Below are 27,990 nucleotides of genomic sequence, written 5' to 3'. Positions count from 1 at the left end.
ACTCCACTGAACTGCAACTCCATTTATAACATTTGTATCGTGTTTTTTCTGAATTTTGGTTGATATTCCATCTCTACAATTTAAAATATACCTATGATAAAAATTATAGACCCTTCATTGCTTTGTAAGTGGGCAAACTGACAAAATCTGCAGGGGATCAAATAATTATTTTCCCCACTGTAAATGGCGAATGAACAAATAACATCTACAAGCCCATGTGCCATTTGGTCACCGATGGTGGTGACACATTTCCTTTATCCTAGCAGAATAATCACCAGCGAGATAGTCCTTCACACTGTACTCCAAATGTATTTCTTGCTCTATTGGTTGGACAATGCTGAAGATCATCCAAGGAACGCACATTTCCGTCATTCTAATAATTCAGCCATAGAGGTCTTGGGGTTGGCCTCTCCTATTCTTCAAAGCGCAGAATGGGGCATCTGTTCTCTGGTGGAGTCATGCTGGGCCTTGGCTGCCAGTATTGCTGATTCTCAGCTCTGAAGAAAAGGACTTTTTATGCTCAGTATCTGTTGGAAAGGTAATAATAAAAAGCAATTGTAATAATACACAAGGGAGTGAGTAGAGACAACATTGACCAACAATCTCTGGTCTGAACTCCTGAAGCCCAGAGGAGACAATACAGCTGTGGTGGAGCTTTCTCTGGATCAGAGAGTCAATATGGCAAAGAGAATGCAATGCTCTTCCATTATTAGTGGAGTCAGCATCTCTTCCCCCACCAAGTCTCAATAATTGGACCTAAGACTGATTCTTCGTACCTGGTTGGTGTTGCATCATATTGTCCATTGTTCTATATGTAGAATTGGTTCTCAGCATGATATATCTGTGGAAATAAGATTACACTTATCAGTGATGGTGATAAAATGGTAGCTTAGTAGTTAGCACTTCTGTCTTGCAGCACTAGGGTCCCTGGTTTGAATCCCAACCAGGTCACTATCTTATTTTGCTTAGCGTCTTTTAACCCCTTGCCTACCAAGCACTTATATCCCCTTTCTGCCCAGGCCAATTTTCAGCTTTCAGCGCTCTCACAATTTCTTTTGGTGGTATTTATTCTCCGCTGGGTGTTTTATTTTTTGCGCTATAAACAAAAAAAGAGCAAAAAAAAAAGTTTCTTTGTTTCTATTATAAAATTTTGCAAACAGGTAATTGTTCTCCTTCACTGATGTGCATTGATGAGGCTGCACTGATAGGTAGCACTGATAGGCAGCAATGATAGGCAGCATCGATGGGCACTGATAGGCAGCACTGATGAGGTGGCACGGATAGGCAGCACTGATGGGCACTGATAGGCAGCACTGATGAGCCGGCACTGATGATGCTGCACTGATGCGCAACAATGATGGGCACTGATAGGCGGCACTGATGGGTGGCATTGACTGCAGGCACAGCTGGGAACTGATGGGGGGCACTGATGGGTGGTACTGATGGGCAGCACTGATGGGTACAGGTGGGTGGCACTGCTGGGCACAGGTGGGTGGCACTGATGGGCACTTGTAGCTGGCACTGCTAGGCAAAAGTGGGCTACACTGGTGGGTGGCACTGGTGGGTACAGGTGGGTGGCACTACTAGGCACTGATGGGTACAGGTGGGTGGCACTGCTGGGCACAGGTGGGTGGCACTGATCGGTGCCGATCCGTCCTCTGACAATTGCTAGTTGTCGGCAGTACTTTCCTTACACTTATACTTCCCCAACTTCCTGTAGCATTGCTTCCTATCCTGAGCTCATGAACCATTCCAACAAGTTCATTAGCATATAAATAGGCAACTACTAGATTCCAAAAACAACACATGTAACTCAAAATGTTATTTAACAGATCTGTGCTATAAACGTTCACCAAAATAGTCACAGCAGCACCACATTCCACCTCTTGATTTTCATAGCACATGTGTAACATTTTAGTTACTATACATGTGTTGCTTTTGAAAGCTAGACCTCTACTATTCATATGCTTATGAACTCGTTGGACTGGTTCATGAGCTCAGGACAGGAAGTGATGCTACAGGAAGTATGGGGAGGGGCCGGAGGACTTTGGACAGCCATGTGCTCAGAAGACAAATTAACTCATTGTTTTGCAGAACTCCAAGAAGCAAGGAGCAGCCTGGAGATCAATCCTGAATCAAAGAATGAAGACTCCATCACCAGGAAGGACCAAGTTAAGTAACTGCTAAGTGCATGCCTATCACATACATTGTACATGCTTGTTTGCTAGGATGGATCGCTAGCTTGTGTGTGTTGTAGGCACACTTTGAGATACGTAAATTGTTTTTTTTTCCTGCAATTGTATGTGCAGCATTTCTGTTTAGTGAAGCAAGCATTAATGCACCACAGAGCAGGGGTGTATTTACCACAAGGCAAACAAGGCAGTTGCCTAGGGCAGCATTTTTCAGGAGGGCAATGCTGTCCCTTGAAAGAAGGAAAGGAAGAAGGGACACACGCAGCACGGGGACCAGGCGGGATCTGAGAGGGGCTGTGGGCTGCTTGATGGTGTATGCAGAGCCTGACTCTTGTTCCTGGGGAGCTGTGAAGGTGAGTGTCCTATCTCTTGCTGAGGCGGGAGGAGGGGGGGTTGCCAGTGTATGGGGAACAGTGGTAGTGCAAGGCGCTCTCGGGTGGGAGCAGGGGCTAGGGTGTTGTTGGTCAATGTTATGCTCTCTTCATGGGGAAGGTGGGTATTGGCTGGTGTCAGGGTCATTCCATGGGGGGGGGGGCAATTTTTGTGTTGCCTAGAGCAGCACGAAACCTAAATACACCACTGCAACAGAGGTATTTATGCTTCCTTTTTCCTTTTGCTGCAAAGAACTTTTCAAGATGCAATGCATATCTGCATGGGGTTTGTATGTTCTCCTTGTTCTTGCCTGGGTTTCCTCCCACAAACCAAAGTGCCCTAGCAGGATCTTTGGCCCTTTTCCCCACTGGCCCCTAGTATGTGTGTCATGCCTTCAGCATATGCTTTTGTTATGTCCTTTGTTAGTTTATTATGCTATGGAATGTAAGGTAAATTGTAGTATCGCCATCTAGTGGCTCTTTTGAATAATTACAGGTTTATAGATTCTTTTCTGTAGTTACACATATTGTTGCCTAAAAGCCACCGTAATTTTCCCTTCATCCTATAGTCTTCACCATGAGGTCTTAGAGACATTTCCTAGCAGCCATCTTACATCTCCTCCATAGGACTCCACATGTATTCAGCTGCAGTTCTGTCGTCAGCCTATCGGAAACATCGCCGGTATGTTTAAAACCTATCTCTAGTGTCAGGAACGGACAGGTAGGCCTAGTGGCAGGGTAATGCACTGGCTGACGACAACCACCACCAACAGACCGAAGTCCCTCAGGGCGCGGAGTCTAAGTCCCAGGCTGCCCTTCACCAGGGCCCCTGATGGTGGGGATGGACTTGATGCAGCCAGGAACCAGGTCGCGGCCCCCGAGACACCCCGGCTGCGGTAATGGCCGCCGCCAATGGCGTGTAGCTGGTGAAAATGACAATAGCGTAGTCAGGCAAGCCGGATCGACAACAACGGGACAAAACGGTACAGAACAGTAGACAGAGAATCGCAGGTCACGGGCCGGGTTCAGCAACGGAAGGTCAGATCAAAGGAAAACACAGAGAAGGGTCTTAATCACAAGCCGAGTCAGATACCAGAAGAGTCACGAGCATATACACAGAGCTGTAGGAAGACAAAGACACAAGTGCAAAGAGCATGTGCGGGCCACAGGCTTATATGTCATCAGCCACACCCCTCTGGGGGATGGACCTCAGAGACCTGAAGGCATAAAAGGATTTCCACCATGCACAGCAGAATCCAAGATGGACGCCAGCACATGGAGTAACATAACCTCAGGTAAAAGGTAGGACCTTGACAGTTAGTTAGACTAATGTGTCAGGACTGTATATTTTGTATATTGTATACACTGATTGAATGTTATTTCTTTCATTTGTAGTTTTACTCTTAACTCCCCTGCAATAAAAGTTGAAAAGAGGACCTAGCGCCTGCATCAATGAGTTGTTAAGGGAGGGGGGTTATCTGTCTGTCTAATTATACCTCAGCCACGTATAGTGAGGGCAGAACAACGTGAGTTAGGGATCTTAGATTGTAAGCTCCTTGAGGGAAGGGGCTGTTGAGAATGTATGTAATGCACTTTGTAAATCACTAGTCCAGTTGCTGTGAATTATACCCACTTCACGAGTGGGGGTGTGTAGGTGGACTCACTTTATTCACTTTACTTTATGTATTTATTCATATTTGGTAGTCACAAAGAATTTTTGTATTTATTTCTTTATTTAATTTATGTTTATATAATTTTTTTTTTTTTGTCTCACGAGTGACTTGCATGGCATCACAGAATATTGTATTATTTGAGAGATAATGCACTATATTTAGTTTATATTTTTTTGAGGTACCTTGGATTTGAAGTGACGAATTGGACATTTTATCACGTTTGGAAGATTGAATAGTGTGGAAATTTGGTGGATTATTTTTGAACTTTATTTGGGACATTTGGCGAACAACTTTTGAACTTTATTTGGGACATTTGGCGAACAACTTTTGAACTGTGTTTGGGACATTTTGAAGTAAAGGAAGGGTATTAGGTCTGGGTGAAGGTCTGAAGAAAAGGTTTTTGATATTTGCACTTTCAAGGGTGAAAGATTTACTTTTCTTTGGGGATATACAGAGATTTTAGTAGTGATCTGTTACATGTTTGCCTGTCTTAGAAGTGTATTATGAAATCAGAACTCATAGACATGGTGGACAAATGGCGCTTAGCCTGTTGACTCCTCCAATCAGTCACATGACGGCTCTTCCTGACACTTCCTGAACTCTGAGTGTCTGATATGGGCAAACAGAATCACCTGTTGGGGAATCGGCTCTTCATCAATGTAATTTCTTACTTCTAGGAGAAAAAAGAAACATACACGTTATATAAACGCTGAAAACATTCACAGGAGTGTAACCCTTTTTATCCTTTTATAGCCTTCTGCATGTTAGATGCATCTTTGTTTTCTCCTGGGATAATAATTATAATTCCTGTGATTGTGTCTGCACTCTTGTTATTAAAAATGTCCCCTTAAAGGAACACTCCATTTTTTCCCCATGTACAATTCCTGCACAAGTCACTCCCTATGTAATGGTCATCATATTTCCACAGCAGAGCACCAAAGTGTCCCATGATGAATTCACAGTGGATGTGAAGGCAAAACTCTTTTTTTCTAGTTTGAGGAGTGTGGAAGGGATTTTTTTTGCTGTCTGTGTTCCCATTTTAGAGATTTACCCTTTGACCATTGTTCCCAAAATAGAAAGTGAGGAGGAATGCAGAATGTTAGAGTTGTCACCAGCAGATGAGGTAAGGGGAACTCTTCCAAAGAGAACACCGGTTCTTGTGACAGCTGCCTAAGGTGTGGAATATTCCATATATTCCCTCATTTTGGGAGATTTCATTTATGTTCCTGTTTTGTCTCTGGGACGGGAAGTGACACCAGACAGCAAAAAAAAGCAGAGGCTCTAACCAAGAAAAAAAAAAGAAACTGTTTTGCTATCGATACACTTTAAACTTTTGATAGCTATGTGATTCCATCATCGGTGTCCCCATGCATACATTGCAATAAGATACCAATATGTACAGTATATATGATAGGCTGCCAATCTCCACCTCCCCCGCAATCACTGACAATCCAGATTAGCAGCAGATAACAGGAAAATGAAGTGTCTGCCGGGCCAGAGAATGTAGAGTTATCCAATTCTGCCTGCCATGGCACAGCAGGCATTCCTCATTGACACACCCATTGCCTATCCTGTTTTCTTCCCTCCCCTGCTCTGTGCAGGCGCCCTCCCCAACACACCTACTAATTATTTAGTTTCCTTCCTCCCCTGCTTTGCGCAGGGTCCCTCCCCCAATACACCCATCAACTAGACTATCCTGTTCGCTCCCCTCACTGCTTTGTACAAGTCCCCTCCCCAACACACCCATTGAATATCCTTTTTCCTCCCTCCCCTGCCCTGTGCTGATCCCCTCCCTACACACCATTGACTACCCTGCTCGCTCCCTCCCCTGCTCTGTGCAGGCCCCCCCAACACACCTACTGACTATCTAGTTTCTTCTCTCCCCTGCTCTGTGCAGGCCCCTCCCCCCCCAACACACCTACTGACTATCCTGTTTCCTCCTTCCCCTGCTCTGCGCAGATCCCCTCCCCACACACCAATAACTCTCCTGTTTCCTCCCTCCCCTGCTCTGCGCAGGCCCCACCAACACACCCATTGATTATCCTGTTTCCTCCCTCCCCTGCTCTGCGCAGGTCCCCCCCAACACACCTACTGACTATCCTGTTTTCTCCCTCCCCTGCTCTGTGCAGATCCCCTCCCAAAACACACCCATTGACTATCCTGCCTCCTCCCTCCCCTGCTCTGTGCAGGTCTCTTCCCAGACACACCCATTGTCTATCCTGTTTCTTCCCTCCTCTGCTCTGCACAGGTCCCCTCCTCTGACACACCCATTAACTATATTGTTTTCTCCCTCCCTCACTTTGCACAAGTCTTCTCCTGGCTATCCTGTACCCCCTGCACAGGTCTCCTCCTTGATGCACCCATTGCTTATCCTGTTTCCTCCCTCATCAACGCAGGTTCCCTCCCCAACACACTAATTGTCTATTCTGTTTCATTCCTCCCTTGTTCTGCACAGATATCTCTTCAGCGCATCCATTGGCTATCCTGTACCTCCCTGCACAGATTTCCTCCCCTGAACACACCCATTGCCTATTCTGCTTCACTCTTTTCCCTGCACTGCACAGGTCTCCTTACCCAACACACCAATTCTTTACTCAGCTTCTTTCTTTCCCTACTCTGAACTGGACCATTCCCTGACACACCTATTGCTTGTTCTGTTTTAACCCTCCATTTTCCTGCTTAGGTCTCCTCCATGGAGGAAGCAGAGAACAGTGCTGGGGCAAGGTCTTTAGGCACCCAAGGTGAAGCACCTCCCCTGTGCTGCCAACCACTTCACTAGCATAGGCTTCAGGTTCTGGTCTTCCCGCCTGCCCAGTTGAAGTGCCAATTTGCCACTTCTGCTTACACCTTGACCTGGCCCTTGCAGACAGCCATATGGACAGGGTTCCTGTGCTGCTTATTCCCCTAGTCTGGCCATGAATGCCATGTACTAGCGCTGACGCAACTGTTTCACTCATCGATTGACTGGTCAATAACCTTGGGTCTTTCCTATGTCATCCCATGTACAGTGCATCCAGAAAGTATTCCCAGCTCTTAACTTTGAGTTCTGGTGCATCCTGTTCCCACTGATCATCCTTGAGATGTCTCCACAACTTGGTTGGAGTCCACCTGTGGGAAATTCAGTTGATTGGACATGATTAGGAAAGGCATAAACCTGTCTATAGAAGGTCCCACAGCTAACAGTGCATGTCAGAGCACAAACCAAACCTTGAAGTCCAAGGAATTGTCCGTAGACCTCCGAGACAGGATTGTATCAAGGCACAGATCTGGGGAAGGGTACAGAAACATTTCTGAAGCATTGAAGGTCCCAGTGAGCACAGTGGCCTCCATCATCCATAAATGGAAGAATTTTGGAACCACCGGGAATCTTCCTAGAACGGGCTGCCTGGCCAAAATGAGTGATCGAGGGAGAAGGGCCTTAGTCAGGCAGGTAACCAAGCACCTGATGGTCACTCTGAAAGAGTTCCAGCATTTCTCTGTGGAGAGAGGAGAGCATTCCAGAAGAACAACCATCTCTGCAGCACTCCACCAATCAGCCCTGTATGGTAGAGTGGTCAGACAGAAGTGGCAAAAGTTAAGCGCTAGGAATACTTTCTGGATGCACTGTATTTTCCCCTCTTTATGATTATATGGTATTAATAATTTTTACCTTCTGCTATACAATAGATGTGGACTTCGTTATCTCCCATCATCCTCAGCAGAAGACAATCAAACACTGGAGGAGGAGAAGAGACAATTCAATATTACACAAAGACCCTACATAGGTCAAGAAAGGCCTCTTCACACCTTCAAATCCCAATCATTCCTACTGTATATGACCTGTTCACAGTAACCATAATCAGGTGCAATAATCAGGCCAATTGATTGACTGCCTTCAACACATCTGCCCCTTAAAAATAATTTTTCTGAATTCTTTCTACTCGCTTTGCATAATTTGTCAACACGAACCAGGTGTTATACAGGCTTTGCCATAGGCATGAGAAGGCATGAGAGGGTGTCACTGTGCCTCTGTCATGGAGGCCATGCTGTCTGGAGACCCATTTGAGGGGTTGATGAAGAAAACTGCAATATTATCTAAGAATCACAACTCCTATTTGATTATTGATGCTACATCCATACAACCTGTGTAACTATCACTCCTAGAAGTGGCCACCATCATTTCCCAATGGGCTTCTTATTCTGCTCTACCAGAGAAAGTGAAGTCCGTGCTGATAATAAGGGCCTGTCGACGGGTCCGAATCTGAATCACTTCAAACATCCAATCATGTGCACAGGAATTACAAAGATGGCCGAACTCTGAGGATGGCGGACATGACTGTACCCCCCATCCCACATTAAGACCGATTAAGACTGATGTGTTTTATGGACTATTTATGGTCACCGTTTCATTTTTGGTGCCCGATATGCTGTTTACCTGCCCTATATGCTGGATGCCAAACCTCTCTGCACCAGAATATCTTTAATTTGTATTAACAGATATTACAAAAATGGCAATATCTCCTACATGTGATTGAAGGTCACATTCTCTTCTCTCCTTAATACGTTAGGCTCTACATCTAGATCTCCTGCAAACTTTGTCTAGTAGGCCAGTTCTCAATCAGTGAATCCGCCATTGTCTTGGGGCCTCCTATCCTGGGTAGATATTAGATCACCATGCTCCCCCCCCCCATTCTCCTCTGTGATTGGTGGCCTGGATCTGCTACACAGTGGGGTCACCTCCATGTTCCACCTAATGGTTGGGTATGAAGGAGAGCAGAAGAGTTTGGGAGACAGTAGGTGGAATTGGGTTAAAATACTTTAGTTTACACATTTTCCCTGATTTCTGATTTATTATAATAGTCTGGACTGGTGGAAGGTCGTGTCATTGACGAAGATTTCATACGACCTCCTGAACAGAATGATTGGTAATAGGCTGGTCCAACACTCACATTTCTTGTGGTATCCGAGGAAAATGGCTACAGCTGTGAATATAAGGATGGCGATGACGGCGATTGTGCTGCAACTAACTGTAATGCTGAGCTGCAACTTCGTATTGTCCTCGACAAATTCTGCCAGGAGAGGAAGATACAATTATAGAAATGGCACAAGAGGAAATAAACAAAGAAATGACTTCACTTTAGGCACATGAAACTCAAAAGAAACAGTGCGATAAATCTTCAAGGGGACCACATGATTTTCTATTTAGAGCCGCGTCTATTAACCGCTTTACCGCCGCCCTATAGCAGAAATACTGCTACAGGGCGGCAGAGGTGCGCAAAATCACGTATATATATATATATATATATATATATATACGTGATTTTGCATTGCCAGGTAGGGGATGTGCGAACGCCATGCGCGCATCCTATCCGTGCTGCCATTCATGGCCTCGGCTGTAAAGTAATACCGACAGGGGGAGAGAACTGTATGTAAACAATACAGATCTCTCCCCTGTCAGCTCCAGCACACTGCTTTGTATGGCTCTGCATAGCAGAGCCATACAAAGCAGTGTGCGTACAGTGGAAAGCACATAGTAAAACAGCACACAGTTAACCCTTTGATCACCCCAGATATTAACCCCTTCCTGCCCAGTGCCATTAGTACAGTGTCAGTGCTTTTTATTAGTACTGATCACTGTATTGGTGTCAATGGCACCAAGTCAGTTCCCCCCCAGTGTCAGAATGCCCGCCGCAGTCCCGCTATAAGTCACTGATCGCCACCATTGCTAGTAAAAAAAATATATACCGCCATTTGTAGACGCTATAACCAATTAATTTACACGTATTGGGATTTTTTTTTTAGCAAAGACATGTCGCAGAATACATTTTGCCCCAAACTTATGAGGAAATTTGATTTTCTTAATTTTTTTACTGGTCATGTTTAATAGCAAAAAGTCAAAAATATAATTTTTTTCTCAAAATTGTATTTTTTTGTTTATAGCGCAAAAAATAAAACATTCACAGGCGATCAAATACCACCGAAAGAAAGCTCCATCTCTGGGAAAAAGGACATAGATTTAATTTGTGTGCAGCGTTGCATGACCGTGCAATTGTCAGTTAAAGTAGTGCAGTGCCGTAACACAAAAAATGGCCTGGTCATTAAGTGGGAAGGGGGGGGGGTAAATCATCTGGAGGGCAAAATGCAAGAAAAAAAAAATGATAGTCCCAAGTGCAAAAATGATAGTCCCAAGTGCAGCTTACAACATGCTGTACTATAGGGAAGGGCCATAAAGCCATTTCTAAAGTCAGCCACAATCGGAAACATTTCCCTGACACTAGTTCAGTCCCTACCAGCTGGGGTACAAGTCCCTACTCTACCCACTCGCGAAAGATGCCCAAAATCTGGGAGCCAGGGCCTTAAAAAGGCTCGGCCTGACCCCAAGATGGCTGCTAGAGTCACATGGGGCGACATCATCCAATTGGATGGCTTCCCCAGTGACTCAAAAAACCATAGAGGAACCATGTTCCTCTCGACTTCCTCTGCAATTGCAGTGCTGCTGTGGAAGAGCTCCACCTACAGTAAAGAAAGTAGACTGCAGCTGCCTGGATGGTTGACATTGTGATCTATTGAGTTCTGTAAACTGCATTTTTACATGAAGAGGTGCTACAAGAATTTTTTTTTATACTTTCTTTAACTGGGAAAGTCCTGCAAGACTAGCATATGGTGAATGTTGTACAATTATGTGATAAGAAAGCTAAAATGGTTTGGGGTAAATCCAGAGGCGTCCCTAGGGTTGGTGTCACCCGGTGCGGTAACACTTGTTGACACCCCCTCCGATGATCCCCGCAGAATGGATCGGATCTGCGGATTGAGCATAATGGATCAGACTCCGATCCATTATGCTCAATCCGCAGATCTGGTCCATCCTGCGGGGATCGTCAGCTATCTTTACGGCTTACCTTTTCTTGGAGCGGGTCCGGTGTCGCCCCGTATTGGTTTCATGCCAACGATCCCCGCAGGATCGTCGGCTTGCAAGCTATACGGGGGTGACACCGGACCCGCTCCAAGAAAAGGTAAGTTGTAAAGAAAGCCGGCGGTCCCCGCAGGATGGATCGGATCTATCCTGTGGAGATCGTCGGCTTGCTTTACAACTTACCTTTTCTTGGAGCGGGTCCGGTGTCACCCCGTGCAGTCGGTGTCACCCGGTGCGGACCGCACACCCCGCACCTGCCTTGGGGCGCCGCTGGGTAAATCTTATTTTTCAATAAGTAAAAAGTTTTATAAGTTTGCAAACTGATTTTTAACTTGAATTTTTGCTTTACGATTAAATACGTAACCCTTGGCAAAGGACTGCAAGAGCACTATGGGTTAACTAAGGAAACAACACAGTAGATGGTCCCTGCTTTCATCCTGGGCATGTGACTGAAACTACAGACTGAACCATCCAATAAGGAGAAGGAACTGCAATGTAAATGTCAGTTTGAGCTATTGAGTTCTCTACACAGTTATCTTTTAATATAAAAGAGAGAGGGAAGGAAAGCGAGAGCCTATGGAATATTGAGCGGGAATTTGCAGCACCGAGTCGCAGTCTTTTCCTGTGTTGCTGCTCGGTGGGGGCTCAGCTGGCAAATCCTGAACTCAGCAGACTCCTCAGCCTTGAAGTGGACATCAAAAGTCTCTGAATGATTCTAGTTCCCTAAAAGCCTCCATGGTGTCATTCATGTAGAAACTGACATCGCTATTTTTGGTTTGTTTTGTGGAACAGAAATCTGTAAATGTTTCAATGGAAAACCTTGCCTGCAAATGTGCCAGCAGGGTGGACCTTCTGATAGAAGACATTTTCTATGTCTCTTCTGCCGAAAACTGCTTTACTCGTTTGCAAAAATTTTTATTTGGGCTTTATTCTGGGACTTTTTTTGGGAGGGGGTGTCACGTTCTCACCTGAATCCTCAGGGGTTCATTCTGGGACTTGTAGTTCTTCACTTTTGGGGGGGGTCACATCAACCAAAAGTGAAGGGTTACCAGTCCAAGCATGAATTCCTGAAATCTAAGGATGTGACCACCTCCTCCTGCCCTTTAAATCCCTCTGAGAGCACTCTGGCGTCCAGCACCAGCTCAACTGCCAACCTTTTTATCCCTGCATTGGCAGTTCCCTCATGACAGCCCAACTGGTTCCATCCCCGGCTTCACCCCACAGACTCAAATCCTGTTCCCGCCTTCCCTTTCTGAGCAATGAGCAGGGGGCCGCCACTGCAGAAGTTGAAGGAGGTGGGTGCAGGGGTGTATTTACCACAAGGCAAACAAAGCATTTGCCTAGGGCGGCATTTTTGAGGGGGGCAGCGCCGCCCCTCGAAAGAAGGGATGGAAGAAGGGACACACGCAGCATGGGGACCAGGTGGGATCTGAGAGAGGCTGCGGGCTGCTTGATGGTGTATGCAGAGCCTGATTCTTGTTCCCGGGGATGTCTGGAGCTGTGAAGGGTAGTGTCTTCTCTCTCACCGTGGTGGGGGGAGATTGCGACCGTATGGGGGGCGGTGGTAGTGGAAGACTCAGGTGGGGGGGGGGGGCTGGGGTACTGTTGGTCAATGTCAGGCTCTCTTCATGGGGGAGGGGGCGGTTGGTCGGTGGCAGGGTCTCTCCGTGGGGGGGTGGGGGGCAATTTTTGTGTTGCCTAGGGCAGTACAAAACCTATATACACCCCTTGGTGGGTGAAGTTGAGCACTAGGAGGAGAAGAAGTTACATCATCCTCCCCCACTCTGAATGCTGGGGCCTCTCTTTGTATTAATGACGCCATTAGACGCCTGGCAGTCCTAGCAACCAGAAAGTGGGCAGTGGTGGCCAGAGGCAGAACATGGTCTCGGCCATGACAGTGGGAGTGAGATACAGGCACTAGTACTGTGAGTGAAGTGGTGGCCTCTTTTTGGGGCCTGGAGTGGAACAGGACTAATTTCTGCGCCTCGCTAAATGTTGCGCCCAGGACTACCGTGCAAGCTGTTCCACTCCCACGCTACGCCACTGATGGGGATGGCATCATTCTATACATGAGCAGTGGGGGCATTCTGTACACAATGTTGGTGGTTATTCTATACATGAAGCAGTGGGGGATGGGGCATTCTGTACGTACAAAGGTGGGGTGGGAGGTATTCCATGCACACAAAGTTGGGGCATTTTGTACACAATGGTGGGGGATATTCCATGCACAAAACAGTGGGGATGGCGGCAACTGAGAGGCAGGGAGTTATGACCCTCTAACACAGCAGTTCTCAACCTGGGGGTCGCGACCCCTTTGGGGGTCGAACGACACTTTCCCAGGGGTCGCCTAAGACCATCGGAAAACACATATTTCCGATGGCCTTAGGAACCGAGACACCGCTCCTTGATCCGTCTGCAGGTGTGGGCGGGATGACATCCCTGTCATCTGGACACACCCCCGGGATCAATCCTTCCTCGTCGGTGATTGGCCGCCGGAACTGTAGCTCAAGAGAGGCACACAGGCGGCCAATCACCGGCGAGGAGGTGGAGCTTGGAAAGGAGGAGCCGAGCGGCACCGCGAAGCACGAGCGAGTGAAGAGGAGGAAAGCGGCCGGAGAAGGAAGCCATCTGACCGGTAAGTGTTTGTATAATGGGAGAGGGAGGGAGCGAGCGAGCCCAGGCTGGAGCAGGGGTCAGCAAGGTAAGTATCATTGCTGTCAGTGGGAGGAATAGTGCCCAATCATTGGTGTCACTATTACCAACGATGGGGCACTATTCCTCCCCCCACTGACACCAACGATGGGGCACTATTCCTCCCACTGACACCAACGATGGGGCACTTTTCCTCCCACTGACACCAACGATGGGGCACTATACTTCCCTCTGATACCAACGATGGGGCACTATTCCTCCCACTGACGCCAACGATGGGGCACTATTCCTCCCACTGACGCCAATGTTGGGGCACTATTGCTCCCCCTGATGCCAACGATGGGGCACTATTCCTCCCACTGATGCCAACGATGGGGGCACTATTCCTCCCACTGATACCAACGATGGGGCACTATTCCTCCCACTGACACCAATGATGGGGCACTATTCCTCCCACTGACACCAATGATGGGGCACTATTCCTCCCACTGACACCAATGATGGGGCCGTATTCCCCCCACTGACACCAATGATGGGGCACTATTCCTCCCCCCACTGACACCAACGATGGGGCACTATTCCTCCCCCCACTGACACCAACGATGGGGCACTATTCCTCCCCCCACTGACACCAACGATGGGGCACTATTCCTCCCCCCACTGACACCAACGATGGGGCACTATTCCTCCCCCCACTGACACCAACGATGGGGCACTATTCCTCCCCCCACTGACACCAACGATGGGGCACTATTCCTCCCCCCACTGACACCAACGATGGGGCACTATTCCTCCCCCCACTGACGCCAACGATGGGGCACTATTCCTCCCCCCACTGACGCCAACGATGGGGCACTATTCCTCCCCCCACTGACGCCAACGATGGGGCACTATTCCTCCCCCCACTGACGCCAACGATGGGGCACTATTCCTCCCCCCACTGACGCCAACGATGGGGCACTATTCCTCCCCCCACTGACGCCAACGATGGGGCACTATTCCTCCCCCCACTGACGCCAACGATGGGGCACTATTCCTCCCCCCACTGACGCCAACGATGGGGCACTATTCCTCCCCCCACTGACGCCAACGATGGGGCACTATTCCTCCCACTGACGCCAACGATGGGGCACTATTCCTCCCACTGACGCCAACGATGGGGCACTATTCCTCCCACTGACGCCAACGATGGGGCACTATTCCTCCCACTGACGCCAACGATGGGGCACTATTCCTCCCACTGACGCCAACGATGGGGCACTATTCTTCCCACTGATGCCAACGATGGGGCACTATTCCTCCCACTGACGCCAACGATGGGGGCACTATTCCTCCCACTGATACCAATGATGGGGCACTATTCCTCCCACTGACACCAATGATGGGGCACTATTCCTCCCACTGACACCAATGATGGGGCCGTATTCCCCCCACTGACACCAATGATGGGGCACTATTCCTCCCACTGACACCAATGATGGGGCACTATTCCTCCCACTGACACCAGTGATGGGGCACTTTTCCTCCCACTGACACCAGTGATGGGGCACTATTCCTCCCACTGACACCAATGATGGGGCACTATTCCCCCCACTGACACCAATGATGGGGCACTATTCCCCCCACTGACACCAATGATGGGGCACTATTCCCCCCACTGACACCAATGATGGGGCACTATTCCCCCCACTGACACCAATGATGGGGCACTATTCCCCCCACTGACACCAATGATGGGGCACTATTCCCCCCACTGACACCAATGATGGGGCACTATTCCCCCCACTGACACCTATGATGGGGCACTATTCCTCCCATTGACACCAACGATGGGGCACTATTCCTCCCCCCACTGACACCAACGATGGGGCACTATTCCTCCCACTGACACCAATGATGGGGCACTATTCCTCCCACTGACACCAACGATGGGGCACTATTCCTCTCACTGACACCAACGATGGGGCACTATTCCTCCCACTGACACCAACGATGGGGCACTATTCCTCCCACTGACACCAACGATGGGGCACTATTCCTCCCACTGACACCAACGATGGGGCACTATTCCCCCCACTGACACCTATGATGGGGCACTATTCCTACCACTGGCACCAATGATGGGGCACTATTCCTACCACTGACACCAATGATGGGGGCACTATTCCTCCCACTGATACCAATGATGGGGGCACTATTCCTACCACTGATACCAATGATGGGGCACTATTCCTCCCACTGACACCAATGATGGGGGCACTATTCCTACCACTGATACCAATGATGGGGCACTATTCCTCCCATTGACATCAGTGATGGGGCACTATTCCTCCCACTGATATCAATGATGGGACACTATTCCTCCCACTGACACCAATGACGTGGCACTATTCCTCCCACTGATACCAATGACGGGGCACTATTCCTCCCACTGACACCAATGATGAGGCACTATTCCTCCCACTGCAGAATTACAGTTATGAAGTAGCAACGAAAATAATTTTATGGTTGGGGGTCACCACAACATGAGGAACTGTATTAAGGGGTCGCGGCATTAGAAAGGTTGAGAGCCACTGCTCTAACAGGAAGTGCCTGAACCAAGACCTTCATGGCAGAATCTCCGGGGATTATTTTAATGAAAGCTTCATATCTGAAACAACTTTAGAAATGACCATGAGCATTTTGAGGCTTCTATGAGATTTTAGAGATTGAGTTCACAGGATTTTAGTAGCTCACGTTTTACTTCCAGATAGGTTCCATTCCCGTATGCGGTCTGTATGGGGTTCGTTATCAGGGTGACCTCACAGATATAGAGGCCGCTGTCAGATAGTTCCAGCCGGTGGAGCTGAATATTGGCGGATTTGCGACACTTGAAATCTTCTGGACTGACGATGGACACTCTGCCGAAGTAGCCTTCACTGGTGTTGGCCACCTCATGTCCTTCTGCATGGTCGCGGTACCATTTGCTGTAGCCAATGGACGTTCCATGGAAGGTGAAGTTACAGAAGAGGGTGACAAAGCCATGCTCAATGGCAGAAATGTTCGGAGTCTGATACACATCGAGAGTCTGCGCAGAAGATGCTGAAAAATACAGAAGAATACACAAGATGGTTATCATGTTCAGAGGAAACCTATCACTGCAGACGTGCTTCTGAAAATGCATGCTGCCTGGCCATCATATGAATCCAGATCCAATGGCTTTTATACCTTCTCACTCACTGACCTGGAATAAACAGGCAGCCAGTGACACCTGAGCATGGAAGAGCATCTGGACCACTTACTTTCACCAAACTCCATGGTGTTCCATGGCCACCTGGGGGGGGGGGTCAGTGCTCATGTAGTACCGAAACCTGGAGTTGGCCCCCAGGTTCGCACACATCTCAGGAGGGATTTTGGCCCACTCCTCTTGGCAGATCCTCTCCAAGTCATTAAGGTTTGGTGGCTGACGTTTGGCAACTCGAACTTTCAGCTCCCTCCACAGATTTTCAATCAGATTAAGGTGTGGAGACTGGCTAGGCCACTCCAGGACCTTAATGTGCTTCTTCTTGAGCCGCTCCTTTGTTGCCTTGGCCGTGTGTTTTTGGTCATTGTCATGCTGGAACACCCATCCACCACCCATTTTCAATGCCCTGGCTGAGGGAAGAAGGTTCTCACCCAAGATTTGATGGTACATTGCCCCATCCATCGCCCTTTGATGCGGTGCAGTTGTCCTGTCCCTTTAGCAGAAAAACACCCCCAAAGCAGAATGTTTCCACCACCATGTTTCACAGTTGGGATGGTGTTCTTGGGGTCATAGGCAGCATTCCTCCTCCTCCAAACACGACGAGTTGAGTTGATGCCAAAGAGCTGGATTTTGGTCTCCTCTGACCACAACACTTCCCACCAGTCCTCCTCTGCATCATTCAGATGTTCAGTGGCAGACTTCAGACGGGCCTGGACATGTGCTTTCTTGAGCAGAGGGACCTTGCGGGCACTGCAGGATTTCAGTCCTTGTCATCGTAGTGTGTTACCAATTGTTTTCTTGGTGACTGTGGTCCCAGCTGCCTGGAGATCATTGACAAGATCCTCACGTGTAGTTCTGGGATTATTCCTCATTGTTCTCATGATCATTGACACTCCACGAGGGGAGATCTTGCATGGTGCACCAGACCTAGGGAGACTGACACTTGTTTTGTGTTTCTTCCATTTGTGAATGATTGCACCAACTGTTGTCACCTTCTCACCAAGCTGCTTGGCCATAGTTTGGTAGCCCAGTCCAGCCTTGTGTAGGTCTACCATCTTGTCCCTGACATCCTTGGACAGCTCTTTGGTCTTTGCCATGGTGGAGAGTTTGGAATCTGATGGTTTGATTGCTCCTGTGGACAGGTGTCTTTTATACAGGTAACACAATGAGATTAGCAGCACTCCCTTTAAGAGACTGCTTCTAATCTCAGCTTGTTACCTGTATGAAAGACACCTGGGAGCCAGAAATCCTGCTGAATGATAGGGAATCAAATACTTATTTCCCTCATGAACATGCAAATAAACGCATCGTTTGTTAGACATGCATTTCTTTTGACTTTTTTGTTGCTATTCTGTCTCTCTGTGTTACAATACACCAAACATTCAATTTTTAGACCAATCATTTCTTTATGAGTGGGCAAACATTCAAAATCAGCAGGGGTTCAAATACTTATTTCCTTCACTGTATAATATATCACTAGATGGCAGTTGGCCAGTGATACTGCCATGCGTTTTATGTTCTTTTATAAAAAATATGTATATACTAGTTTTAGATGTATAGTTATGTATATTAAGATTGTTGTACTTGTTTAATAAGTATTTGGTAATGCAAGAAAGATGCACTTTATAGATGTCCAGAACTGTGTACTTGCCCCTATTTAACCTCTTGGCACCGGCCGAACGCAAATGTGCGGCCTCCCTGGGTCTGGGCCTAGGGGCCGAGCGGCCGCACATTTGCGCTCTATTAAAAGAAAACATATGTGCTGAGAGCGCTCCCAGCACACATGTCTGGTACTCACGGAAAGCTCCCGATCTCCTCTTTCGATCGGGACCTTTCCCGATCATGTGACCGCCGTGACGGCTTGTCAAGGCGGTCACATGACCATAAACCCCGCCTCCCAGCTTCTGAAACCCTTAAAGGGCCGGGAGGCGTCGTGCCCAGGGGTTAAGATGGCGGCCTTTGCACACGGTAGGGCGGAGGGAGAGTATTTAACTGGCCGTAGGTCTGACGGACACATCCTTTGAGAAAGTCGGAAATGACGAAACGCGTCAGGGGTGACGTCAGACATAGACCGGAAGTTGCGCGGAGGCCATCTTTGATGAGGTCTAGAGAGAACAAACGCTGATGCTGAGTTTGGATCAGGAGTGCACTGTTTTTTTTGTAAGCGCTTTTTCACTTGAATAAATCGTTGGTTTTAGTATGTAATGCACTATGTATGCTTATATATTCTGACCTACATATCGCTACAATTGGAAAACCGGGAATACTTTTGGTCGGGAAGAGCTGTTTCTACCCTATGCTATCTTAGTCCGGTAAGGGGCATGGTCTGTGAGGTGGTGGACTGGTTTTATCACTTTTCACTGGTGGCCACAATTGCAAAAGGGTAGAGCGCGGGAGGACACTATATGGAGATATTGATGGTATTACACTATGTTATATGAGTTTCTCTGGATGGTATATCTCCTGTGAAGGGGAGGACGGAAAGAGGAAGTTGTGAATTGAAGATAAATGTCTGTGGAACTTATCATAAGGTGTTAAATATAGACCGAGGGTAAGAATCGCAGACGAATAGAAGTGAACTCGTGGTGGAGCGGATACGCATGGATTTTGACACTTTTCAGTGAGTGTGATTCTTTTAAGATAGCTGTGATGTATTAAGGATAATGCACTATGTGTGTTTATATATATTTTTTTGAGGGTATCAAGTTGAAGAGGAAGATTTTGATGTAAAAATTACACATTGAAGGATACTGAAAAAGAAGGAGAGGCTGTATATGATTTTAGGGGATACTCACTGAATGGACGCTGTGGAAGACTTTTTGATTTTGAACTTTCTGGGGAGAAAGTAATATCCTGGCGTCCAGGGATTGAACACATATTGGATTGTGCAGGAGTAGTGGATACCGGTTGTAAAGGAATTTTATAGGACAAACAGACAGACTCACCCCACCAGTGTCCAGCCATTGGAGGACAGACAGATTTGTCACATCAGTGTCCTGCCATGGGAGGACAGACAAACTTAGCCCACCAGTGTCCAGCCATGGGAGGACAGACAGACTTACCCCACCAGTGTCCAGCCATGGAAGGACAGACAAACAGATTCTACCCACCAGTGTCCAGCTATGGGAGGACAGACAGACTTACCCCACCAGTGTCCAGCCATGGACTGACAGACAGACAGATTCTCCCCACCAGTGTCCAGCCATGGGAGGAAAGGCAGACAGACTCACACCACCAGTGTCCAGCCTTATGAGGACAGACAGATAGACTCCCCCACCAGTGTCCAGCCATGAGGTGACAGACAATTAGACTCCCCCACCAGTGTCCGGCCTTAGGACGACAGACAGATAGATTTCCCCCCACCAGTGTCCAGCTAGAGGAGGACAGACAGACTCCTTTCTCACCAGTGTCCAGCTTTAGAAGGACAGACAGACCCACTTCCCCAGCAGTGTCCAGCCTTATGAGGACAGTCAAATAGACTCCCCCTCCAGTGTCCGGCCTAATGAGGACAGACAGATAGACTCCCCCACTAGTGTCCAGTCTAATGAGAACAGCCAGAAAGACTTCCCCACCAGTGTCCAGCCATACAAGGACACACTGTCAGGGCAGGAACGCTGGAATGGGCAGGCAGGCCTATGGTACGGTCACGCTGCGACTGACGACAGCCACTACCCACAGACCAGAGTCCCTCAGGGCGCGGAGTCTAAGCCCCAGGCTACCCTTCACCAGGGCCCCTGATGGTGGGGATGGACTTGACGCAGCCTGAGACCAGGTCGCGGCCCCCGAGTGACCCCAGCTGCGATAACGACTGCCGCCAATGGCGTACAGCTGGTGGGAGCTAGATGGGATCACGAGTAGAGTAGTCAGACAAGCCGGGTCAATAACAACGGAGCAGACAGTACTAGACGGTAGGCAAAGAATACTCAGGTCACGGGCCGGGTTCAACAACGGGAGGTCAGATAAAGGGTTAACGCAGAGAGTAGTCTTGTCCAAGCCGAGTCGGTTACCAGGAGAGCAATGGGAACAACACAAGAGCTTGCAACAGGGCAACATACAGGACACAAGTGCAGAGCACACTTGCAGACAGCAGGTTTAAATGTGCTCAACCACACCCTTCTGAGGAGGAGCCGCAGAAGCCTGAAGGCATAAAGGTTCCCACCATGCTTTGCAGAAAACCAAGATGGAGGCCAGCTCATGGAGATGCACAAGCTCTGAAGAAAGGTAGGACCTTGACAGTACCTCCTCCTCAAGGGCCCCTCCCCCTCCGTGGCTCCACAAAAGGTTTCTGAGGAAATCGGGCGTGAAAAGCGCGGAGGAGGGCAGGAGCATGAACATCCGCGGAAGGAACCCAGGAACGTTCCTCGGGACCATAACCACGCCAATGGACCAAAAACTGTACCCGACCGCGGACCAACCGAGAATCCAAGATGCGGCTCACCTCATACTCCTCATGACCGTCGACCCTGATAGGACGAGGACGAGGCAGAGAGGCAGTAAAGCGATTACAGATCAGAGGTTTCAACAGGGATACGTGGAAGACATTGGAGATGTGCATCCCAGGAGGAAGAGCAAGGGCATAGGCAACCGGGTTCACCCTGCGAAGAATGCGGAAAGGACCAACAAAACGGAGGGCCAGCTTTGGTGTGGGCACCCGAAGCTTGAGGTTGCGAGTGGACAACCACACCCGATCTCCGACCTGGTATGAGGGAGCGGGCAACCGTCTACGATCAGCCTGGAGCTTCTGGCGCTGTGCTGAGTCCTTCAAGGACCTCTGAATCTGCCCCCATGAGGAGCGCAGAGCAGCCAGGTGGTTATCCACAGCCGGAATGTCCTGTGGAGAGAACAACTCAGGCAATACAGCGGGTTGGAACCCATAGTTGGCCATGAAGGGGGACATCCCAGAGGAGGAGTTGACAGCCGAGTTCCTCGCAAACTCTGCCCATGGCAGGAGATCGGCCCAGTTGTCCTGATGATCCGATATATAGCAACGAAGGAATTGTTCCAGGGCCTGGTTGGAACGCTCCGCAGCCCCATTGGACTGAGGGTGGTAGGCCGAAGAGAAGGAAAGCTCGATACCCAACTGGGAGCAGAAGGCGCGCCAGAACCTGGACACAAACTGGCTCCCACGGTCCGAGACAATCACCTTGGGCAACCCGTGCAAGCGAAAGATCTCCTTGGCGAAAACCGTAGCCAGTTCCTGTGCAGTCGGCAATTTCTTGAATGGAACGCAATGGCACATCTTAGAAAAACGATCGATCACCATAAGAATGACCGTATGACCTTGAGACGCAGGAAGATCCACAATAAAATCCATTCCCAGGTGTGACCAGGGACGCTCCCCATTGGAAATGGGTTGCAGAAGGCCCAATGGAAGGTGCCGAGGAGATTTATTCTGGGCACAGACCGAACAAGCTGCTACATATGAGGCGATGTCAGAACGGAGAGATGGCCACCAGAATAACCGAGAAACGACCCAGGACAATTGGTTCCTACCAGGATGACCGGCAGTCTTGGCATTATGGTAGGTATGTAGAAAGGGGGTACGCAATCCCTCAGGTACAAAACATCTTCCAGCAGGTCTCTCAGGGGGAGCGTTAGTTTGAGCCGCCAAAATCTGCTCCCCAAGGGGAGAAGTCAGGTTGGTACGAATGGCAGCCAGGATCTGGTTAGGAGGAATGACCGAGGTCGGCTCAGTGTCCTCCCTGGACAGCTCAGAGTATTGCCGCGACAAGGCATCAGCCCTGACATTCTTGGAACCAGGCAAGTAAGAGACCACATAGTTAAAACGTGACAAAAACAGAGCCCACCTGGCCTGACGGGGTGTCAACCTCTTAGCCTCCGAGAGATATGTGAGGTTCTTGTGGTCAGTGAGAACTAGGACCGGGACCACAGAACCCTCAAGCAGGTGCCTCCATTCCTTGAGAGCCAGAATAATGGCCAACAACTCCCTGTCTCCAATCTGGTAGTTGCACTCTGCAGAGGAAAGCTTCTTGGAGTAGAACCCACAAGGAAGTAGGGGTCCCTCGGGTGACCGTCGCTGGGACAAGAGGGCGCCTACTCCTGTCTCAGATGCATCAACCTCGAGAACAAAAGGCAACCCAGGATTGGGATGAGACAGAATTGGGGCCGAAGTGAAGGCGGCTTTCAGAGCCTTGAAAGCTGAGATGGCCTCGGGTGACCACTCGTGAGGGTTACTGCCCTTCTTGGTCAGATCTGAGAGAGGCTTTGCCAATGTGGAAAAGTTCCTGATAAACTTCCGATAATAGTTGGCAAATCCCAAAAAGCGCTGAATGGACCGAAGACCACTGGGACGAGGCCACTGCAGAACCGCTGAAACCTTCTCAGGGTCCATAGAAAAACCCATCGGGGAAATGATGTAGCCTAAAAAGGCAACTTGGGATTGGTGAAATTCACACTTCTCGAGCTTACAGAAAAGCTTGTTTTCACGTAACCGTTGCAGCACCCGCTTAACATCCTGGATATGAGTCTCCATAGACGCAGAGTAAACCAGGATATCGTCCAAGTAAACCACCACGCACTGCTGCAACAAGTCACGTAAGACATCGTTAATAAACTCCTGAAAGACCGCGGGTGCGTTACACAACCCAAAGGGCATAACCAGGTATTCATAGTGGCCGGTTCTGGTGTTGAACGCGGTCTTCCACTCATCGCCCTCCTTGATCCGTACAAGGTTGTAGGCAGCCCTAAGGTCGAGCTTAGTAAAGACCGTTGCTCCCTTGAGGCGGTCAAACAACTCGGTGATCAACGGAATAGGATAAGCATTTTTAATCGTGATCCGATTGAGACCCCTAAAATCAATGCAGGGTCTCAGCTCACCTCCCTTCTTTTTCACAAAAAAAAACCCAGCTCCTGCTGGAGACGTAGACTTGTGAATGTGCCCCCGGGAAAGCGCATCCGCAACGTATTCCTCCATGGCCTGATTCTCTGCCACCGAAAGAGGATACACCCTGCCACGCGGAGGAGTAGCACCAGTTTGTAAGGTTATGGCACAATCGTATGGACGATGAGGAGGCAGGGCACCGGCGCGCACCTTGTCAAACACGTCCAGGTACTCCCCATATTCAGTGGGCAGCACAGAGTCCGAGGAGGTGCACAGCACCTTAACCGGACCACGGATGCAACCAGCCCCACACCGTGGTGACCATGAGAGAATCTCGGCCGATCGCCAATCAAAGGTCGGATTGTGCCTCTGAAGCCAGGGATAGCCCAAAACCACGGAGTAGTGCGGGGAAGAAATTACCTGGAAACAGGCCAATTCCCTGTGAACAGCCCCAATAGCTACCTCCACCGGCAGGGTCTCGTGGGTAACCTGCGATGGCTGCAAGGGCCTGCCATCTATCGCCTCGAGAACCAATGGAGTCTCTCGAGCCTGCAGAGGAATGGAGTACTGGGCCGCAACGAACTGTCCATAAACAAACCGCCAGCCCCAGAGTCTACCAGCGCCTGGGCCGTCACCGAGCCTCCTGCCCAAGAGAGGACAACGGTGATAAGCGGTTTATCTTTACGGGAAACCGGGGACGAGGAAACTCCACCCAAGATCTGCCCCCGACAGGATCTCAGGTGCGGGCGTTTCCCGGACGGACCGGACAGGACTGCCGAAAATGCCCCCCGAGTCCACAGTACAGGCAGCGACCCTCCCGACGCCGAGAGGCCCGCTCCCCCTCGGAAAGGCGAGCAAACCCCAGCTGCATGGGCTCACTACCAGACAAACCATCCCCAGGAGGCGTGGGAGGAGAGGGAGGCACGGGTGGGACAGAAAACGTAGGCGCCAAACGGTTAGGAGGCCTCTGCAGCCGCTCCTTAAATGAAGGCCTCTCTCTGAGCCTGGTGTCAATCAAGATTAGGAAGGAGATGAGTGCCTCTAACTCCACAGGCAGTTCTTTAGCTGCGATCTCGTCCTTCAACGCATCAGAGAGACCATGAGAGAAAGCAGCCACCAGAGCCTCATTGTTCCAACCCACCTCTGCCGCCAAAGTACGAAATTCAATGGCGTACTCGGCAACGGTTCGTGAACCCTGATGCATGGACATGAGCAATTTGGCAGCAGAAACGGAGCGAGCGGGTACGTCGAATACCGTACGGAAGGAGGCAACGAAACGGGTAAACACGTGAATCACCGGGTCATTCCTCTCCCATAAGGGATTAGCCCAGGCCAAGGCCCTATCAGAGAGCAGCGAGATTAGGAAGCCCACTTTCGCCCTCTCAGTAGGGAAAGTGTGAGGTATTAATTCAAAGTAAATCCCCACTTGGTTAAGAAAACCACAACACTGACTCGGTTCCCCCCCAAAGCGCTGAGGAAGAGGGGCAGAACCAGTCATACCTCTGGGTACCGCGGGTTCCGCAACAGATGCAGAGGTAGGTGCAACAACCGGAGCAACAGTGGGAGAGTCCACCGGAGTAACAACTGACCTAATAGCCCCAGGGGTAAGGTGCGCTGTGCGTGCAAGCAGAGCCTGCAACGCCTGAGCGAACTGATCCAACAAGCGATCCTGTTGGTCAAGTCTGGCGAGTAACATAGGGATCGAAGGCGTACCTGCACCGTCAGGATTCATGGCACTTGTGTAATGTCAGGGCAGGAACGCTGGAATGGGCAGGCAGGCCTATGGTACGGTCACGCTGCGACTGACGACAGCCACTACCCACAGACCAGAGTCCCTCAGGGCGCGGAGTCTAAGCCCCAGGCTACCCTTCACCAGGGCCCCTGATGGTGGGGATGGACTTGACGCAGCCTGAGACCAGGTCGCGGCCCCCGAGTGACCCCAGCTGCGATAACGACTGCCGCCAATGGCGTACAGCTGGTGGGAGCTAGATGGGATCACGAGTAGAGTAGTCAGACAAGCCGGGTCAATAACAACGGAGCAGACAGTACTAGACGGTAGGCAAAGAATACTCAGGTCACGGGCCGGGTTCAACAACGGGAGGTCAGATAAAGGGTTAACGCAGAGAGTAGTCTTGTCCAAGCCGAGTCGGTTACCAGGAGAGCAATGGGAACAACACAAGAGCTTGCAACAGGGCAACATACAGGACACAAGTGCAGAGCACACTTGCAGACAGCAGGTTTAAATGTGCTCAACCACACCCTTCTGAGGAGGAGCCGCAGAAGCCTGAAGGCATAAAGGTTCCCACCATGCTTTGCAGAAAACCAAGATGGAGGCCAGCTCATGGAGATGCACAAGCTCTGAAGAAAGGTAGGACCTTGACACACACATATAGACTCCCCCTTTAGTGTCCAACCATGGGGGGACAGACAGACTCACCCCACCAGTGTCCAGCCATGGGAGGACAGACAGGCAGATTCACCCTGGCAGTGTCCAACCATGGAAGGACAGACAGATTTGTCCCATCAGTGTCCAGCCATTGGAGGACAGACAAACGTACCCCACCAGTGTCCAGCCAAGGGAGGACAGACAGACTTACCCCACCAGTGTCCAGCCATGGAAGGACAGACCAACAGATTTCCCCACCAGTGTCCAGCCATGGGAGGACAGGCAGACAGACTCACCCCACCAGTGTCCAGCCATGCGAAGACAAACAGATTTGTCCCACCAGTATCCAGCCATGGGAGGACAGACAGACAAACTAGCCCTACCAAAGTCCAGCCATGGGAGGACAGACAGATTCGCCCCACCAGTGTCCAGCCATGGGAGGACAGACAGATTCGCCCCACCATTGTCCAGCCATGGGAGGACAGACAGATTCACTGCACCTGTGTCCAGCCATTGGAGTACAGACAGACTCACCCCAGCCATGTCCAACCTTGGGAGGAGAGACAGACAGACTCGCCCCTCCAGTGTCCAGCCATGGGAGATCAGACAGAGTTGCCCAACCAGTGTCCAGAGATAGGGGGACAGACAGATAGACTCCCCCACCAGTTTCCATCCTTAGGAGGACAGACAGACTCCCTCCCACTAGTGTCCAGCCATGGGAGGACAGACAGACAGATTTTTCACAACAGTGTCCAGCCATGGGAGGACAGACAGACAGATTTGTCCCACCAGTGTCCAGCCATGGGAGGACAGACAGACAGGCTTACCCCACCAGTGTGCAGCCATTAGAGGACAGACAGATGGATTTGCCCCACCAGTGTCCAGCCATGGGAGGACAGACAGACAGATTCACCCTACCAGTGTCCAGCCATAGGGGGACAGACAGATTCACCCCACCAGTGTCCAGCCATGGAAGGACAGACAGATTTGCCCCACTAGTGTTGAGCCATGGGAGGACAGACAGATTCCCCCCACCAGTGTCGAGGCATGGGAGGACAGACAGATTTGTCCCACCAGTGTCCAGCCATGAGAGGGCAGATAGACAGATGCACCCCACCAGTGTCTAGCAATGGGAGGACAGACAGATTCACCCCACCAGTGTCCAGCCATGGGAGGACAGACAGACAGATATGTTCCACCAGTGTTTAGCCATAGAAGGGCAGACAGACAGACTCACCCCACCAGTGTCCAGCCATGGGAGGACAGACAGATTCACCTCACCAGTGTCTTGCCATAGGAAGGACAGACAGAGTTGTCCCACCAGTGTCCAGCCATGAGAGGACAGACAGACAGATTTGCCCCACCAGTGTCCAGCCATGAGAGGACAGACAGACAGAGTTGTCCCACCAGTGTCCAGCCATGAGAGGGCAGATAGAAAGATGCACCCCACCAGTGTCTAGCAATGGGAGGACAGACAGACAGATATGTCCCACCAGTGTTTAACCATAGAAGGGCAGACAGACAGACTTACCCCACCAGTGTCCAGCCATGGGAGGACAGACAGTTTCACCTCACCAGTGTCCAGCCATTGGAGGTAGACAGACAGACCCCACTTACTCTAGTAGCATACAGCTATAGAAGGACAGACAGACTTCTATACAATGTCTCTCTCACCTTGTAGAGCTGCCACTATAATTAGCAGAGTGCCTCCATCCAGCATGGTCCTGCCAAAGATGTGCACCAAGTGACAGACACGAGGA

General features: G+C 49.7%; 1 protein-coding gene and 1 long non-coding RNA gene across 2 annotated transcripts; one reads left to right on the top strand and one right to left on the bottom strand.

The window, feature by feature from the left end:
* Window positions 1-176: 176 nt before the first annotated feature.
* LOC149452119 (uncharacterized) lies at window positions 177-27,990 on the bottom strand. Its single transcript, XM_089689750.1, has 7 exons — window positions 27,905-27,990; window positions 16,517-16,861; window positions 9,165-9,284; window positions 7,886-7,951; window positions 4,869-4,909; window positions 777-841; window positions 177-527 (listed from the first exon to the last, which is right to left on the bottom strand). Exons 1-6 carry the CDS (start codon window positions 27,948-27,950, stop codon window positions 809-811), a joined length of 651 nt encoding a protein of 216 aa, XP_089545876.1. The 5' UTR covers window positions 27,951-27,990; the 3' UTR covers window positions 177-527; window positions 777-808.
* Window positions 3,280-5,097, top strand: LOC149452120 (uncharacterized). Its single transcript, XR_016314924.1, has 2 exons — window positions 3,280-3,858; window positions 4,415-5,097. It is a non-coding gene; the product is annotated as an uncharacterized LOC149452120 (long non-coding RNA).

The sequence above is a fragment of the Staurois parvus genome, unplaced genomic scaffold (genome assembly GCF_062004578.1).
Source record: "Staurois parvus isolate SC_StPar_1 unplaced genomic scaffold, SC_StPar_1.0 ptg000496l, whole genome shotgun sequence".
Classification (NCBI taxonomy): domain Eukaryota; kingdom Metazoa; phylum Chordata; class Amphibia; order Anura; family Ranidae; genus Staurois; species Staurois parvus.
The sequence above is the reverse complement of the archived record's forward strand: the minus strand, read 5'-3'. Positions and strand labels throughout refer to the sequence as shown.

Excerpts from the sequence above, each read along its gene's own strand:
- LOC149452119 (XM_089689750.1), bottom strand. The coding sequence starts at position 27,950 with ATGCTGGATGGAGGCACTCTGCTAATTATAGTGGCAGCTCTACAAG. Across the intron at positions 9,285-16,516 it reads AACCTATCTGGAAGTAAAAC|AATTTGTCGAGGACAATACG; the intron begins GTGAGCTACTAA and ends CTCTCCTGGCAG. Across the intron at positions 4,910-7,885 it reads CATCTATTGTATAGCAGAAG|AAGTAAGAAATTACATTGAT; the intron begins GTAAAAATTATT and ends TTTTTCTCCTAG.